The sequence below is a fragment of the Panthera onca genome, chromosome B3 (genome assembly GCF_046562875.1).
Source record: "Panthera onca isolate mPanOnc1 chromosome B3, mPanOnc1 haplotype 2, whole genome shotgun sequence".
NCBI classification, from domain to species: domain Eukaryota; kingdom Metazoa; phylum Chordata; class Mammalia; order Carnivora; family Felidae; genus Panthera; species Panthera onca.
Genome location: NC_138344.1, coordinates 106127763 through 106146928, shown reverse-complemented (window position 1 = coordinate 106146928; position 19166 = coordinate 106127763). Strand labels below are relative to the sequence as shown.

Below are 19166 nucleotides of genomic sequence, written 5' to 3'. Positions count from 1 at the left end.
GGGTGGCTATGTTGCCTTTGACCATCAGTCAGGGCTATGGTGGATAGGAACTTTGAAGTCTTACACAGGAACTTCCCCTAACCCCCACCTACACTCAAAAGTCAGATGACACTGGAGTCTACAAAAGCACAGAATCTCACTAAAAGTTAGGGTTGTGGTAGCTGGTATGGACAGAAAGTGGCGCAGAAGTTATTCCATCACCACCAGGATAGTATCTTTTTAGGGTGGGTGGAAAGGTTAGAGATAAGAATTCAAGGTAATAGTGTTTCGAGAACATTCCTAATGTGAGAATAATAAAAGTTGCTGTGAATCATGTTTCAATGTTTTTCTGAAAAATAGCCATTATTTTAGAGAACTGTTTAAGTTTTATTCCATATAATAAATTTTTACAATCCAAATTTGTATCCTCATTTTTTGATGAGATTGAAATAGAATAGGTTAATGTAATTAAAATGGTAGTAATAATAAAATAGCATATCTATTGAGTGCTTACTGTGTGCTAGTCATTTTCTAAAAGCTTTACATTATTATTTTGCTTGCACTTTATATTACCACAGTACAATGCTGCCTGTGGCTTGTGGCAGTGCTAGAAGTGACAGATCTTTCTATGTAGCTATGCTGTTTACCACCGCACTTTTCTGGCTTTTCCACTAGCCAGAGTAAGATAAACTTCTACATGGCTTCTTAGTAGGACAATACCTTATCCTCACAGCACTGTGTGCTTATCTTCTTCAGCCTCAACTCATGATTCTCTCCCTCACTCTGTCCCAGCAACAGACTTCTAGTTTCTTGAATTTGCCATGCTCTTTCCACCATTTAGGTCCTTCACACTTTGCCTGGAATGCTCTTTTCCTAAGCACCTCATGTCTCGTTAGTCAGCTTAAAATGACCTCCCACAGGATTCTGAATTTATCTTTCGTAGCTCCCTCTGCTCTCTTCTGCTGATGTTGTTCAAATATACCCCTTGATTTTCTTACCTCCATGTCTTCGTGCATAATGTTCTCACCTTAGAATGCTTACCTCCCACTGCATGTATTTTTAATTTTTATTTATTTTTAGTAATCTCTATGCCCAGCATGGCGCTCAAACTCATGACTCCGAGATCAAGAGTCCCTCCCACTGTATTTTTAGAAGATCCTCCTCTAATGCTTGCTGAAATTCTGTCAACCCCTTAGTGTTCATATCAATTATTTCCTCTTGACTCTGATGAATAAAATTTTGTTTAAACTTTTTATGTTTTTAAAATTTCTGGTTAAAGTGCTTATAATACTCTGCCTCATTCTTATAGCTTTTTGGCATCTTATGTTCTTCTCTGAGTGAAAGAATGTGTATTTTAATAATGATCCATTCAAAATTATTTCTATAGTAAATTTACTCATCTTTCTTCATTACTGTCTAGAGGAAGTGTTTGAATACGCACTTTCAATTTGACACCGTCGAAATTACAAATGCCATGTTTTCAGCCATATTATATCCCATAAACATTAAGTGTTTTTGCTTTCCTCTCTTCCATTCAAATGCTTTTTGAGATTTTACATGTCAAATACTGTTTTAAGCATTGTGAATACAGTGAACAAAACAGGCAAGCTTCCTGCACTCAGGGAGCTTGTATTCTTTCTAGTCAGGGATGTGGATAAGCACCAAGAAGAAAACACAAGGAGAGTGATAAGAGTGCTTCAGGTTAGGGAGGGAAGTAAGGTTGCTGTTATTTTACCTAAATTGGGCAGGAAAGAGGTCACTAAGAACATAACATCTTAACACAATCCTGAAAGAAATGAGGAGATGAGCCATGAAGATATTTGGGGGAAGAATACCCCAGCAAGTGCAAAGGCCCTAAGGTGACAGTGATAGCTGTATTCAAGGACCAGTAAGGAGACCAGAGCAGCTGAAATGGAATAAACAAAAGGGAAACTGGGAGCAGCATCGTCAGAGACACAGTGTGGGAGAAGCAAGAGTGAGTTTTGAGTGGAAGAATTATTTGATCTCACATATTTTTTCAAGGAGCAAGTAGTGAAAGGGTAAACACAAGGGGACCTGTTAGGAGGCTTTTCCCCCCAACCCCAAATGCAGGTTAGAGCTGATGGTGTCTTGAACCAGGTTAGTAGAGATACAGGTGGTAAAAAATGGTCAGACTGGACATATTCTGAATAGAGCCAATAGAATTTGCTGATGGACTGGATATGGGTTATGAAGAAATAAGAGGAGTAAAAAAGAATGACTCTAAGGGTTGTGGCTTAAGTTATTAGGAAAATGGAGATGCCATTTAGAGAGGTAGAGAAAGCTGCAGGAGAAGATGGTTCATTGGAGGGGAAATCAGTTTGAGTTAGGATAGGAGTTGTCTGTAGTTCTGGGGAGTTATTAGGGAAAGTAGAAATAGAGATAGCTGTTAGAGAAAGTAGAAATTTAGGAGTAATAAATGAATAAAAGCTATTTAAAGTCATAAGATATGATGAGATTATTTAGAGAATGAACATAGATAGCAATGAGAAAAGATCCTGGGCCTAACCTGGAAGAGTCCATTTTTTAGATCCAGGAGAAGAAACACCAGTAAACTGAAGAGATGCAGCCAGAAAGATCAGAGGAAAACAAAGGCAAGTAAATAGTGTTAGATTTAAAAGTGTCAGATCAGTATGGCTAACTTAATCAGCTGCCTGTAAAATTTCCAAGAGTATTGGGTAGTCCAAAATAATTAAATTGTTCCTTAAAAGGGAACTATTTAGTACATTTTCTGCAATAAGACGATTCATGATCTAGGTTGGTAAATAAAAGTAGACTGTTCCACTTAAACATACCTTGAAAGAACATATTTGGTTACCAGAAAGGTTTAATCTTTCCAGTTGTTCATTGGGATCAAGACATCGACCTTTAATTTAAAAAACAAGATGAAAGAAAAATCAAATTTCTTATTTTACCTCCTGCTCATATCCTATAATATTTTTTAGTTATATATGATCATCATGGCTTGCATATAAGTAAGACTAACAATAACATTGTATAGTTAGTAATAACTGGTTAGTGGGTAATATTTTCACATCCTGTAATCACAGATTTAGAAATGCCTTGCAAACTATCATACAAGAGTCTAAAAACGAAATCTAAGAATGTACTTTTCATACTGATAAAAAATTATTGTAGCATTAGCTCATATTCCAAATGAAACAGTACATACCAATGCTGCTTATTAGATTTCCAGCAAGGTTGAGGTCATTTAAATTCTTCAAAGTTTGCAAGCCCTAAAAATTTAGACAATATAGAATTTAGAAGAAATTAGTAAAATATATACTTATAAATGATCTGATCTATCTGGTTGGTTCTCCAAGTGTTCTGAGCACTGGGTACTGTGTACCTCACAAACACAGAAGCTAAGTAGGTGTCTCAGTGAACCCATCTTTGTTTCCCTGGAATATGGAGAGAATTATTGGAGGAGGAGAGAAGGGGGACAGGAGTGGAGAGGAAAAGAAGATGATGAGTAAGAAGAAAAACACATCACACAGAGTGTGTTTATAATCCTTGGCAAGTTACATATAATTTCTCTAAATCTCTATTTTTTTTAACCTTTGAAGAAGAAATAATACCTTACCTCCCAGGCTTGGTGGGAGGAACAAAGAAAACGATGTATATGAAGTTTCTACACATTATAAAATACTATATACATGTTAGTTTTTCTTAACAATTATTAAACTAGTCACGAATATTCTGGTCCCTAACCATTATATTATTTAGGACATTGTGGTTAAAACTCCACAGGAACAATTGACTTTACATATAAATGACTGAAATTATCTTACCTCAATATTTTTAATTGTATTGTGGTTCAGCCAAAGAACTTCCAAGCTGAATAATTTCTCTAAATTTTCTATCTTGGAAATTTTATTAAAATATAAATACAATTTTTCTAAATTTCTACATTCTTGAAGACCTCCAATTTTCTGTAAAAAAAAAAAAAAGAGACTGAATAGTGTTAACTTCTGTTTTAGAATCAATCCTTTTAATAGAGTAGATTATAAGCACATTTTCTTTTAAAAATCACACTTTATTGAAAAACCTGTAGCCAGCAAAATGAACTAAACATTATAAAAGAAAAAAATACAGGGGTGCTTGGGTGGCTCAGTTGATTTTGGCTCAGGTCATGATCCCAGGGTTGTGAGCTAGAGCCCTGCATCAATTGGGCTCCATGCTGAGGATGAAGCCTGCTTAACACTCTCTCCCTCAGCCTGTGAGACCATGACCCGAGCCAAAGTTGGACACTCAACTGACTGGGCCACCAAGGTGCAGCCTCATGAAGTTTATAATAATTTTCTTAAAAATACCTTTACGTGCAGAATATTCGTTTCACATTTTTAAATAGTGCTATAACAAATAACTTCATGCATACCGTTGTTTTCTGCTGTTGAATTACTCCTCTAGGATAAGATCTGAGAACAAGGGATTTCTGACTCAAAAGGTATGCACCTTTCCTTGACTCGTGATACATTTTGCAGTATTGCTTTTCAATACAGATGTTACAATTTTCATACAACCAATACTGACCAAGTGGACCAATTTACTACTAAGCAATACTGGGCATTATTTGATCTGATCTGATTACTAAAAAGTAGAATATGTCTATTATTTCTATGTCTTTATTTCTATTTTCTCCTTTGTAGAAATCTATTTCTGTATTTTACCCATTTATCTGTTTAGTTTGTTTTGTTTTACAGGGTGAAGGGTTTTATTGTAATTCATCATGTATGCCCCGCCCCCATTCATCTGTTTTGATTTATGACTCATGCATGTATTTCAAGGAATTTTTTTTCCCAAAGCCAAAGAATTCAGCATAAAATACTTCACATAAGGTTGTGTTTACGCTTACCTCTATGCAGCATTCGGCAATCCAAAGTTCTTTAAGCTGTAAACAAGTTTCTAGTCCTGATATTTCCTTTATATCTTGAGCAACAATGGTGAGACTCGTTAGATTAGGAAATAATGATAATCCAACTATATGGGGATACCCTGAGAAAAACATCTCCAGTTCTGAAATATCTGATCCTTCTTGTCCAACCATCTCGTAAGACAAACCATTGCATAAACACTGTTTCAAAAAAGAAATTGGGTTATTACCTATTAAAAGAAAATATTTTTGCCATTAGAAATTATAAATTGCCAATTGCACCAATGCCATTTTTGACTTTTACAAGAAGGAAAGTCATACCATGTAATGGTTTTTCTCTGTTTCCAAAGGTCATGGGGTAGACCAGAAAGGAGTATAAGCTCCAGAAAGGAGTATAAAAATGTTCACTTAACATTCTTGCAAATGGAGTTGAAAATAAATTTGGCTTTGACTCACCAGTTCCTTAATTATTTCTTCTTGGTTTAGGTTTTCACATTCAATCATCTTCCATTAAAAATAAAGGTCATAATATACCTGTTAAGGAAAGTGAAAAGTTTAAATAAATTCTAGAGTCATGTCATTCCAAGTTGAAAGGGCTCTTTTTTAAAAAAATTTTTTTTAATGTTTTTATTTATTTTTGAGACAGAGAGAGACAGAACATGAGCAGGGGAGGGGCAGAGAGAGAGGGAGACACAGAATCCAAAGCAGGCTCCAGGCTCTGAGCTGTCAGCACAGAGCCCGAGGTGGGGCTCGAACTCACAGACCGTGAGATCATGATCTGAGCCGAAGTCAGATGTTCAACCAACTGAGCACCCAGGCGCCCCTGAAAGGGATCTTAAAGCTACTGAAGTGAAACCACCCACATGTGGCCTGAAATTTTCACACAGTGTAATACCAAGTATCTGTCTGGGCCCCAAGACTGTCCATTCCATCTCTAAAACTTTCTGTTAGAAAGTTCTTTTTTATTTTGAATTTAATTCTGTCTGTCCATAACTCCACTCCACTGTTATTCTACCTCCTGGGTTCAAATAAAACAAGTATTTTTCTTCCATACTTGACGAACACAGTCATCTCTCATCTACAACTTTACCTCACTCCCCAGCTCATGTCTTTTAGTTCTCTCACTAGAGATATCCCTGTTTCTCTCCTTCGAACAGGCTCCAGTTTATCCTTCCTATTACACTGTTGTGTCCCAAACTGAACATAGCTCTCTAAGTGTACTAGGGAAGAAAAGAAACCTCAGGAATTAGTGACATACCTGGCATGGGAATAAATATTTATTAAAATGAATGAGCCAGTGTTTTCATTTTAGATGATATGAACTGCTTAATATCTAATAGCTACAATAAAATTTAACTCAGTTTTTTTTTGTAATTTTTAATATGTCCATTATATTATTCTAGGCACATACTGTTTTTAAAATACAGGAGTCTAGGTTTTAATATGATGACATGACAAAGCAAAAATGTAGATATGATATATATCATGATCCCACTTTTTACACTAATTCCCCCGCAGTTATGCATGTGTGTATATATGTATGTATATGTGTATATGTCTGTGTATATGTATATGTATGTATATGTATATAAATATACATATATATGTATATAAATATACATATATATGTATATAAATATACATATATATGTATATGTAGTTATGCATGTGTGTATGATTATGAAAGGATAAAACATATAAACATACAAAGTGGTTAACATGAGTTGTTAACATGCAGGTGAAAGCTGCGTGCAAGGTAACTAATATTAACAACTGAGTATGTCTATCTTTACATATAATAGGTGTGAGAGGTTGGACGGGGATAGATCTAGGCAAAACTGGAAAAGAAAAAAAAAACTTTTCAAAAGCATGTTTCAAAAGTAAGAATACATAAACTTACTTTCAAAAGTAAGACTATAATAAATCATTTATTCATTCTGTTAGTAGACTTTCGGACTGTCTCCAATTTGGAGTTAAATGGTGCTTCCCTGAACATTTTTATCATAAGAGACATTAGTGCACATTTAGTCTGAGTTTATACCTAGAGGTGGAATGAGAAAGAAACTATTGTTGTATACAACATGGATGATTCCCACAAGCACAATATTGAGCAAAGGAAGACACACAAACACAGTGAGGTTCATAATATGTGGCTCTGTTCATATAAAATTTGAAAGCAAACCAATCTATGGTTTTAGCAGCAGTCCCAGATAGTGGTGGTTACCTTTCAGGGGTGGGTGACTAGGAGGAGGCAAAGAAGGGCTCTGGAGTGCTGATGAAGATGTGTTTTGTGATCTGCATGCTGATTAAAGGAACACATTCACTTTGAGAAAATAAAATTAGATACCTAAGATTTTGTGTGATATCTATACAGATGTTATACTTAGAACAAAATTTTACTTAAATATGTATTTTAAAAGTATATGTCTACTTTCATTCATTCAATCATAATTATATACATGTACATAAATTTAAATTTTAAGAAAAATGAGTTGGTGACTTGAGTCCATCCCTAAATCCCTCTTCCCTCCCTAAATCCCACTAAAATGACTAGGGAAATGTGAAAATAAGAAAGGAATGTGTAACAATGCTAGGAAAGGGGCATTGATTGTCAGAGATGTTTAAAAAGGTATTTTGTTGCTGTTATTGTTTTTATTTAAATTCCAATATTGTTAATGTACAGTGATATATTAGTTTCAGGTGCACAACGTAGTACTTCAACACTCTATACATTACACAGTGTTCATTGTGATAAGTGTATTCTTAATCCCTTTGACCTATTTCACCCATAACCCCACCCACCTCCCATCTGGTAACCATCCATTTGTTCTCTCTAGTTAAGAATCTGTTTTGTGGGGCACCTGGATGTCTCAGTTGGTTAAGCATCCAACTCTTGGTTTTGGCTCAGGTCATGATCTCACGGTTTGTGAATTCAAGTCCCCACATTGGGCTCTGTCCTGATAGTGCAGAGCCTGCTTGGGATTACTTCTTTCCCTCTCTCTCTGCCCCTCCTTTGGTTGCTCGCACTCTGTCTCTCTCAAAATAAATAAATAAACTTAAAAACAAAAAAACGGAGTCTGTTTTCTGGTCTATCTCTCTCTTTTCCTTTGTTCCTTTGTTTCTTAAATTCCACACGAGTGAAATCACATGGCATTTGTCTTTCTCGGACTATTTCTCTTAGCATTTTATACTCTATTCATCCATGTTGTTGCAAATGGCAAGATTTTGTTCTTCTTTATGGCAGAAAAATGTGATATATACATATATATATGTATATATCACCTCTTCTTTATCCATCCTTCCCTTCTATCAGTGCACACTTGGGCTGCTTCCACAGTTTGGCTATTGTAAATAATGTTGCAATAAACACAAGGGTGCATATATCCCTTAAAATTAGTGTTTTCCAATTCTTTGGGTAAATATCCAGTAGTGCAACTACTGTATCACAGTGTAGTTCTATTTTTAATTTTTTGAAGAACCTCCCTACTGTTTTCCACAGTGGCTGCACTGGTTTACATTCCCACCAACACTGCATGAGGATTCCTTTTTTTCCACATCCTCGCTGACACTTATTATTTCTTGAGTTTCTGATTTTAGCCATTCTGATAGGTGTGAAGTGATCTCATTGTGGTTTTGATTTACATTTCCCTGATGGTGAGTGATATTGAGCATCTTTTCATGTGCCTTTTGGCCACCTTGTATTTCTTCTTTGGAGAAATGTCTGTTCATGTCTTCTGCCCATTTTTTAATTGGGTTATTTGTGGTTTTTTTGTGTGTTAATATTTTAGATATTAACCCCTGATCAGATATGTCACTAGCAAGTATCTTCTCCCATTCAGTAGGTTCTCTTTTAGTTTTGTTGACTGTTTCTTTTGCTGTGCAGAAGCTTCTTATTTTGATGTAGTCCCAATAGTTTATTTTTGCTTTTGTTTCCCTTGCCTCAGAAGACATATCTAGAAAGATGTTACTATGATCAGTGTCAGAGAAATTACTGCCTGTGCTCTCAACTAGGATTTTTATTGCTTCAGGTCTCACATTTAGTTTTTTAATCCATTTTGAGTTTATTTTTATGTATGGTGTAAGAAAGTGGTCCAATTTCATTCTTTTGCATGTAGCTGTACAGTTTTCCCAAACCATTTGTTGAAGAGACTTTTTCCCATTGCATATTCTTGCCTCCTTTGTTGAAGATTGACCATATAATTGTGGGCTTATTCCTGGGGTTTTTATTCTGTTCCATTGATCTATGTGTCTATTTTTGTATCTGTACCATACTGTTTTGATTGCTACAGCTTTGTAATATAACTTGAAGTCGGAATTGTGATACCTCCAGTTTTGATTTTCTTTTTCAAGGCTGCTTTGGCTATTTGGGGTCTTTTGTAGTTCCATATAAATTTTAGGCTTTTTGGTTCTAGTTCTGCAAAAAATGCTGTTGGTATGTTGGTAGAGATTGCATTAAATGTGTAGATTGCTTTGGGTAGTATAAGCATTTTAACAATATTTATGGATTTAACAATCCATAAGCATGGAATATCTTTCCATTTCTTTCTGTCATCTTCAATTTATTTCATCAGTGTTTCATAGTTTTCAGAGTACAGGTCTTTCACCTCTTTGGTTAGTTTATTCTTGAGTATTTTATTAGCAAAGCGTCTTTTGAATGAAAATGAAGTAGATGGCATGAGTCTGAGAGAAAAGCCCATTGGTATAAACCAGCCCAAAATTCAATGTACCAAGGAAAGAAGTTTTATAAAACTATCCGAAAAAATTCCCCAAACTCAGACCATCAGTGATTGGGAAGATGGTGGCTGTAAGCCATCCAAGGGAACCAAATCAAAAGACTTTGAGATTTATATCAGAGTCTGTATTTGTACTCAGGCTTTGTAAACTGGAGACACAGTCTGACCATGCTGAGTTGAGAAGGGGAGGGGCCCCAGCTAGCATCACAAAGAAAAATAAGAGCCAGAAAATTATTCTAATACACTGGAATCTCTACTAATTCATCACTTATTCATTAACATTTGTGTTGAGGAACTAATATCTACCAGTCAGAAAATGATAGGGGGTGGAGGAAAGAAAAGACTTCTCTAGTAAGGTAGCATCTGGACAAAGAGGTGAAGGAAATGAGGGAGTGTGAGCTATGAGGAAATCTGGGGAAAATGCATCCATGCAGAGGGAAGAACACATGTAAAAAAAAAGAACAGGATGAAAGAATAGTTGGCATGTTTGCAAAATAGCAAGGAAAATGATATGGCTGGAACACAGCTAGTGAAATAGAGACAGGTAGGATGTGACATCAGAAAGGTATTGCAGGGACAGATCATGTGCTGTCTTGTGATTTGTAGGCCCTTGTGAAGATTTTACATTTTAGTATTATGAGTAAGATGGAAATCTCTATGAGGATTTTGGGGGGGAGAGTAATATGAGCTGTCTTAAGTTTTGGAAAGGATCACCCGATCTACTCTGTTGAAAATAGACTGTAGGTGTCTACGGTAGAAGCAAGGAGACCAGTTAAGAAACACTTGTAATAACATGAGAGAGAGGATGGTGGTTGTGGTGGGGTGGAGGTAGTGGGGATGGTGAGAAGTAGTTAGATGATGGATCCATATTGAAGGTGATACTGATCTTTCCTTGCAACTGTCTCTTTAACCCATTCTTGCCCTCCCCCCCCCCCCCCCCCCCCATATATTACAGCATAGGCTGCAGGAGCAGCCAGGCAATGGAGCACTTAGCAAGGAACAACTTTGAGAGGATTAGGTACTCTATCAGAGGCCCGTCCATAGATGTGGGCCACAGTCTTCCCTCCCTAGGCTTATTCAGATGCCATATTAAGTAAAGGAGAGCTTTGTACCACCACCCCTTCTCATCATTAAGAAATCCTTACATTCTGGTTTAATGTCTGTGAACACTAAAGGAAAGCCTGCCTTCCCACCACCACACAAGGAAAAAGCCTGTCCTCAGTACATCCAAAGTCACCAAATGGCAATTCCAGTTACCTAGTCCATGTCCAAGATGTCTATTCCAAAATAAATTAACTGTTCCCTTTGTTATTTACTAAATTATCACATATATTTGAGCCTAATTTGGGACTTTCCAATCTGTGTTCTCCCTTAGCTCTATCTATTCCTATAGTATTATCCTGTTTTAATTACTGTGATTTATATTAACTTCCATCATATTCTTTTTTAAAAATTTCTTGGCTACTTTTTCATTTATTTCTCCAACCAAAATTTATGTTTATTTTGTATTTAGTGTTTAAAAATTCACTTGGGTTTTTCAGATTCCAGTGTAAAGCTTAATTTAAAGAGAACTTCCATCTTTACAGTATTAGTCTTCTATTTATTCAAGGAGACTACTTTTTCTTGACAGAGAAAATATGTATATTTTGGATATCAGCCTTACCTTCCACTTCATCTTATTTTCTTTCATCAATGCCTTCATTTAGAAAAAAATCTGTTCTAATCCAATATTAATTAGCAAAACAAAATTTAATTACAAAGCTTCCGATTCTATAATTTGAATAACTGCACCTGAATTATGAGGAGCCTGAACCTCTCTGGTACTTATAAGCCTCCTATGCTTCCTCCAGTCATTAGTAGACCCAAGGCTTCCAGCTGAAGCTTCTGATTTCATCAAGAGTTGTGTCCTGTTGGCCAGCTTGTACCCACTCTCCTCCACTTTGGGGAAGTTCTTTTCAGGGCCTGACCATCTAAGAGACCACAGGTCTCCTCTAGTTCCTTCAGGGAACCGGGAGCCACCAGGAGCTTCTATAACTTTCACCCTTCCGATCTCAGATTGATCCAATCACCTCCCCCTCTCCACTGTGAAGTGCTGCTGAAACATTTCATATAACCAGCACGGAGCTGAAGTCACTACAAATGCATGGCCTCTACTTCAGCTGCCTCCGTCTTCAACAACATTTTATATTTTCCTCTTCGACTTCCTCTCCTAGTGAGAGTAGGGCTAGACATACAGATGGGGGATTCATGACATAGGGACTATTCTAAACTTCTGCCACTCTTCTCAGGTTCTCCCTCCCACCCCTCCTCTGCAGATGATCTTGTCTCCCGTCTTCACAGAGAACAGTGATGACATCAGATTTACATTCCTTAAATTTCTTTTCCTCCTAAAAATGTATTTCTTTCCCTTCCTGACTCCCCTCTTAGTGAAAGTATTCTTTCTCTTGTCCAAAATGTGTGTACTGATCCCATCCTCGTCAGTCTCTTTCAGAATACTATTCCGTCAAATTTTCCTCCTCCTCATTTATTCCCACCTTTTCTTCTCTGCAGTTTCTTTTCCCTCCATACATGAATGTTAGATCATTCCTGTCTTAAAAAAAAAAAAAAGTCTTCCTATCTTGTATTCTATGAGTAGCTGGGTTTAGATATTTTCGCTGAAAAACTTCTAGATAGAGTAGTCATTAGCAATGCTTCACTACCTCCATTCAGTTCTTAACTCACTACAGTCTGACTGATGATATGTCAGGCCACAACCATTTCTTTTGCCAAGGTCAACAATAATCTTCTAATTGTCAAAGACACTTACCATGTTTCAGCTCTCAATTTAACTTGACCTTGACATAGCGTTTGTCAATGTTGATGACTCCTTTCTTTAAGATTTCTTCTTTGGTTTGACATTTTCCCCGTGTCTTCTCTCTACTTGTTATATTTTTTTAAATTTTTATTTATTTATTTTGAGACAGAGAGAGAGAGAGAGAGAGAGAGAGAGAGCGAGCATGCAGGTAGGGGAAGGGCAGGGAGAGACACGGAGAGAGAGAGAAGCCCAAGCAGGGCGCGAACTCACGAACTGCGAGATCATGACCTGAGCCGAAGTCAGATGCTTAACCGACTGAGCCACCCACTTGCCCCTCTACTTGTTATTTCAAATCTACTTTTCTGATCAACTGTTTCCTTCTTGGTGAAAATTACTAATTTTTATCTTCCTTTTTGCTGTGCAACTTCCTTCCTGTGCAAATCCAATTTCCAATATGGAAAGCTACATCTGAATGTGTCACAGGCATCTTAAATTCAGTGCGTTCAAACCTGGAGTCATATTTTCCAGCCAGCTTTCTTCTCCTAGTGTATGCTTTCTCTTGGTAAATTGCACCATCTTTGTAATCATCCATATTAGAACCCTGGGACATATCCTTAACCACTCTTTTAGTCTTTCTTCCATATTCACTTGCTCGTTAAATCCTTCTGAATATACCTCTTAAATGTCTATCCTTTTCCCCCTCCTCTCCATCATATTTGCCTCTGCGTTAGTTCAGGCCTTTATCACTTCACCTTAATTGGATGCTCTCCTTACAGTCCTACATCCATCCCTCCAATCCACCTTCTACACTACTGTAACAGCCAACCTCCCAAAAGGTAAATCTATTTAGGCTACTCTCCTTGGAAGGTATTCATGGTATCCATGATCTGACCCCTGCCTGCTTGTCAAGCTCATCAACCACAAACTCCCAACACCTCAGAGTCTGGCCACAACTATGGTTCTCTGAATGGGCTGGGGCATTTCTGCATTTTGGCATATGCAGTCTTCCTTTCCTAAAATGCCTTTTTCCCTTGACTTTATGGCATACTCCATACATCCTTAAAATTTTAAATCAAGGGTCTTCTGTATGAAGACTTCAATTCTCTCAGGTAGTATTATAATCGTTCTCTTCCTTGTTAAGGCCTGCACACTTTCTATTTATAGCACCTGTCCTACTCTACTGTGATGCTTGCAGGTCCTTCCTCCCTACCAGGTAACATGTTCACCGAAGGCAGGGTCAATGAACCTATCACTGTGCCTGGCACTTGCTTGGTGTTCCATAAAAGTTTGTTAAATGGCTTGAATTAATTGTCATGCTACAGGGTCCTATATGGTATAACTTGGAATATAATATAATAATATGTAAATATTTGCCATACAAGACCAGAGTATAATAATTAGAGTATAAAGCACCATGTTCTGTCTGCCATGAGAGCTGGGTAGGGTATTATTCTGAAAAATCAAGTTTCTTTTCTACAAACTAGAAGCCCTGTATGGTCAAATTGTCTCCTCCCTTGGGTATAAAGAGATCAGAATCCACCTGTTAGCACTGATGGGCCAAACAAACACCTTTCTGACTCTAGGTGAGCAGTATCAAATTTGGCCAATAAGCACTTGATTTTCTCAGTTCTATACCTTAACGTCTGCAGGAAAGGCTGCACAGGTGACTGTGAGCCACCTTCTCTTTTATTCTTCTCTTAACCTTTGCTCTGGTCACCCTGATGGCCTTCAATAAAGACATGGAACTGTCTCATTATTACCATCTCCATTGCACCATTACGGGGGGGGGGGGGGGGGGGGTCCTTTGACCACAGTGTTTCTTCTCTCCCATCTTCCTCTCCGGGGTGGGCAGAGTGGCAGGAGAGAGAAGCAAAGACACCCGAAGGCCACAAGGTGAGGCACACTCACCTTATCCCAGAAAGAGGATGGATTCCAGGGCAATCCGAGACAGAGCAGAGTCCACTCCGATTTCCTAATCCCTTTCTTGCAACAGCAGGCACGACACCCTCTCTAATCCAGGGCCTGGTGTGTATACGCGACCAGCTGAGGTTGCCTAGGAAACCTGCCCTCCGCCTCCAGCGACCTTGGAGTGGGGAGGGGGACATCAAGGGGTGGGAAAAGCAGCGGCCGAATCCGTTTCTGGATCACGTGGCGGCAACCTCCAGCCAATCAGCAGAGGTAGGGGTCCACCCGGAAGACCCCGCTGGTGCTGCTGGGAAATGGCGGGGAGCTTATTGCTCGCGGGTGTCATTGTGCTCGCGCGCATCTTTTCGCCTGCTGTCGCAGGATCGGAGGACCGGACCGGAGGCAACGAGTTGTGGGCATGATGGCAGAGACCTAGTCGTGTGGCTTCCTCCAGTCCCGGCTCTCTCCCATTGAAAGCCTTTAACCTTCGGGGCCTGGAAGGCCGGAGCCTTGCTGAACTGGAACCTTAAAAGTCATGTCGCTGTGATGTCATAAGGCGACCGGACAGCCAGGACACGTTCCGATCCCCCCTCCCGCTCCCGGCCCTGGCGTGGCCTCGGAGCCCCAAGAATGTAGCTGACCACCGCCTAAGCTGCAGAGCGCGGAACGAGCAGAATAGAAGGACGGAGCAGGCAGGCAAATGCCCTGGTGCCTCTAGAGAGGAGATGGACCCTCCAAGGGTCTTCTTACTGTTCTTGGACCGGCTCTGGAGGGTCCTTTAAATACTCCAAAATGTTCAGGAGGCAAAACATATTTATAAAATAAAGTAGAACTTAAAGAGGGACAGGGAGGAACTTTTTTTTTAAAAGGGTGAGCAGAAGGGCTGAGAAATGAATGCATTCAGTAAAAGGAAAATCAAAGGAACTGTAGCTGTCATTTCATTTTCTAGATCTGCCTGTCCCAATATGGGAGCCACTAGCCACAGCCACACGTGGCTCTTGAACACTTGAATTGAAGTGTACTATAAAATACACATTGTATTTTGAAGACTCAGTATTATTTTTGATATATCGGGTTAAATAAAAATGCGTTATTAAAATTTTACTTTTTAAAAGAGGCGATTAGAAATTTTTAAATTACACATGCGACTTCTATTATGTTTCTGTTGGACAGCGCTGCTGAATTTTTTGTGGTTCAGTTGGTTTGCATAGAATATTTATGAAGTTCAGTTCATGCAAAATAGTGCCTGTAGTGCTCTTTTCCGTCACCAGATGGCCGCCTCATTCAATAGACTAGTTTTAAACTTTCTCAAGAAAAATAGAAGTGCAGATTTTAAAAATGTCTCTTTCCGTTTATAACTATCAACAATTCAACATACTTGTCATGATTCAATTGTTTTTTTCTATATTCACTGTAAACACGAACATGGAAAAAATAGACTAATTTTCCTTGTACATTTCTTATTTCACAGGAATTTGTTTACATTTGTCATTAATTGCTGAATTAAAAATAAATTAATTGAAGTGTTTGTGGCTTAAGGATTTGAAACAAATACCAGGGAAATCTGATTCAGATCTGTATGTTTAATATTATTTGAAAACCTAGTTTAACAATATTAGCTGCCTGAGCAAGTATTCATCTTAGGATATAAAGACTAGATAAGGATAGTTTAGGAATCTAAACTTTTAGATTAAAAATTGGGATCAGAAATCAAGAGGTGAACTTTATACATCAAGCTTCTCATTTTGGGAAATGCAGGTCTTTTGGATAAAGTACAGAGATTATCAAAGTACATTGCTAGAAATCTGTTGTGAATCTCCTGACCAGTAAAAGACTAAGAGAGAGCTAACACACAGTTTTCTTTATGTTATATAAACAAGTAATTTTAAGACTCAAGGATTTGGCCAGTCAGCAACGGAATCAGAGTTCCTGTGTAGCTGTAGGCTAATAATCATTGGTGATTTGCCAAACTAAAGCCTTTGTCCTGAGCAATTCTTAAAGGAAGAATTGCCTGTTGTTAACATATTCTAGATGGTATTGGGATGGTATTGGATTACAGTTAAAAGCCACAGGAAGAATACGAAACCAGTGATGATCTTGTTAATCTCCTTTTCTCAGCTTTAAAGTTTATAATGTGGTATATGTGTCCGTTCAAGAAACAGTAGAAAATGAGACTGCTAAAACTCCAATGTGTTAAATAAACATTCTAGTGAATTAAGACTTCATTCATCTCTCTATTTATATTCCTAGACAAAGACTAATACATACATATTTAAATCTGTTTACTTATGGGTAAAAGTATCTTGAATCTGAAAATACGTTGTAAACTGGTAGCAAACTTACTGTATCACTGCCTGATTTAAACAAGAATCATTTCAACAAAATAGAGGTGACTTCTCAAACCTACATAAGAAAATCTTGAGTTGCATGCTAATTGTTAATTAAAACCTTTTGAATTGGTTGTTAAATTTATTTCCCCAAAAGCCCTATCCTTTTTGCTGGAGAACCGTGGAGACATCTAATTACAGTTTGGCTTTTTAATGCCTTTAATTCCAGAGAACCAAAAACCTGAAGATTTCAAATGCTAGTTTAATTTAATTTTTGTGTTCTTGTTAACATTTGATCCTTCTGCAAATTAGTACTTTTCTGTTAATGATGTTATTAGATTATCTGTGAAAATTCCCTGTCCCATGTTTGAATTTGATATATCATAAAAAAGTGAACGTAGTATAATTTAGGGCTTACTTTGGCAGTGGAGAGATAATTATGTAGTTCTTATAACGTCATCATCAGAGGCTCTCATTGTTAATATCTGGTAATGAACATATATTATTCAATTAAAAGGAGTTTTCTGAAGTGAAATTTTTAATTAGATGAACAGAATGGTATTTCTAAATGGTCTATCTGAAAAAGTTAAATAATCTTTGTCCATGATTTGCTAACATATAATTAATGGACAAGATTTTCTTAAAAGACAGCCCGAATGGAATTGTAAAGGTGTTACTCTGTTGCAGACAACATAACCTTTTCATTTTACTATCCCAGTTATATTTAGCTATAAGGTAGCAACTTGAATGACAGTGAATTTAACCAGGGATGGTAGTCTTACTTAATTCACTAGAGAGCTGAGCAGTTCTTTGTGTGTGAGAACTCTTTCTTTACCTCCTTTCTTTTGAGTCTTTTATTTATACCTCTGGCTCAGAAAGTCAATTACATCCCTCAGGTTATAGCACATTATCATCATTTGTCCATATGAGGCCCTTTCTTTTATCTCCAGTTCCTTCTCCAATCCCACCCCCATCTCAACCACACCCCCCACAATCTAATATTTCTTATAAACCTTGAGTTGTGTATCTCTCTTTGAAAAACAGGCGGTATTGTTTTGTAGGTCTGTATTTTTTATTTATATAAATGGCACTGTGCTATAAATTGTATTGATAAAGAATCAATACTTCAGTTCTATTCAGTACTATTAAGTACTGAATCAATCCATTCAGTACTATTTTATGATCTTTGTTTCTGAATGTTCAGGTAGATTATTGTTTCTATACTCTGAACAGTATCCCGTAATACACATCTACCAAGGTTTACCTTTTGCTTGTTCCCCTATCTTGGGCACCTAGGTTGACTCCGATGAACAACACTGTGTTGAACAGCCTTGTAATTGCTTTCTTACAGACAATTTCTCCAAGACATATGTCAGGAACAGAATTACTGGCCCAAAAGCAAACAGTTTCCTGAATACCTTCTGATAACTTTCCAGAATAGCTGTCTCAGATTCTCCTCCCTCCAACAGTGCTTGACAATTCTTATTCACCTTGTTGGGGAAATATAATTAAAACTCAGATCTCCTGACAACACAAAACACCTCTCCACAAAAGTAGAAGGAAAAGAAAATCAATTTTATTACTGAAAAAATTACACATTAAAGCAGAATATGATGGACGTCACAGGCAATCCCCTAAAGAGACTGCAGACAAAAAGAAAACTTACCCTTTTGTATAGCAAGCAGATACAACCTATCCCATGCATGTTCTCAAATAATAACTAGTCCTCAAGTAAGAGGATTTGACAGCACCATTTGTCACAACTTTGGGATTGACATTCAGAGTTCATCCTAAGTTCACCTGGTAACTGGGATGACCCTCTGTGTTAGCTAATTGACTTTATCCAAAGGAAAAATGAACTCTTTTTGACATAACATCTTCATGACAGAAGGTAGTTTGGGAGCGAGGCAAAGTTGGTTTTTACCCTCCCACAGAAACTGGGACACAAGGGTGCAATTGACAAACACTCTTTTTTTTTTTTTTTATTGAAGTATAATTAACATACAATATTGTATTAGTTTCAGGTAGATGTACAACAGTAGTTCAACAATTGTATACAAGAGTAGTTACCACCTGTCACCAAAGTTATCATAATATTATTCACTATATTCCCTATGCTGCACTTTTCATCCCCATGACTATTTTATTACTGGAAGTTTGTACCTCTTAATCCTCGTTACCTACTTCATCCAACCCCTCACTTCCCTCCCCTCCAGCAACCATCATTTTGCTTTTTGTACATATGGATCTATTTGTGTTTTGTTTGTTCATTTGTTTTGTGTTGTTTTGTTTTGTTTTTTAGATTCCACATTTAAGTGAAATGGTGTGGTATTTATCTTTCTGTCTGGCTTTTTCACCTAGCATAATACTCTCTAGGTTCATTCATATTGTTGCAAATGGCAAGATTTCATTCTTTTGTATGGATGAATAATGTGTATATACTTGGAAGCAACCCAAGTGTCTATTGACAGATGAATGGGTAAAGAAGAGGTCTTCACAATCTACATATCACAGCGTGTTGTTAAATATTACCTTAT

General features: G+C 37.4%; 1 protein-coding gene across 7 annotated transcripts in view; it reads right to left on the bottom strand.

Moving 5' to 3' along the window:
- LRRC9 (leucine rich repeat containing 9) overlaps positions 1–14793 on the bottom strand; it is a 110766-nt gene extending 95973 nt beyond the window's left edge. For 6 of the 7 annotated variants that reach the window (XR_009606295.3, XM_060619952.3, XM_060619949.3 and 3 more), the window contains exons 1-6: positions 14306–14793; positions 5327–5404; positions 4853–5071; positions 3789–3929; positions 3170–3233; positions 2793–2863 (exon numbers count right to left, since the gene is read on the bottom strand). Coding sequence is in view for 6 of the 7 variants with exons in the window: in XM_060619952.3 (XP_060475935.3) it covers positions 2793–2863; positions 3170–3233; positions 3789–3929; positions 4853–5071; positions 5327–5374 (543 nt within the window). In the remaining variant the exon portion in view is untranslated. Of the gene's footprint in view, positions 1–2792; positions 2864–3169; positions 3234–3788; positions 3930–4852; positions 5072–5326; positions 5405–12409; positions 12520–14305 lie in introns of all 7 variants that reach the window. The other variant, XM_060619950.3, reaches the window with a different exon arrangement.
- Between the last annotated feature and the right edge of the window lie 4373 nt (positions 14794–19166).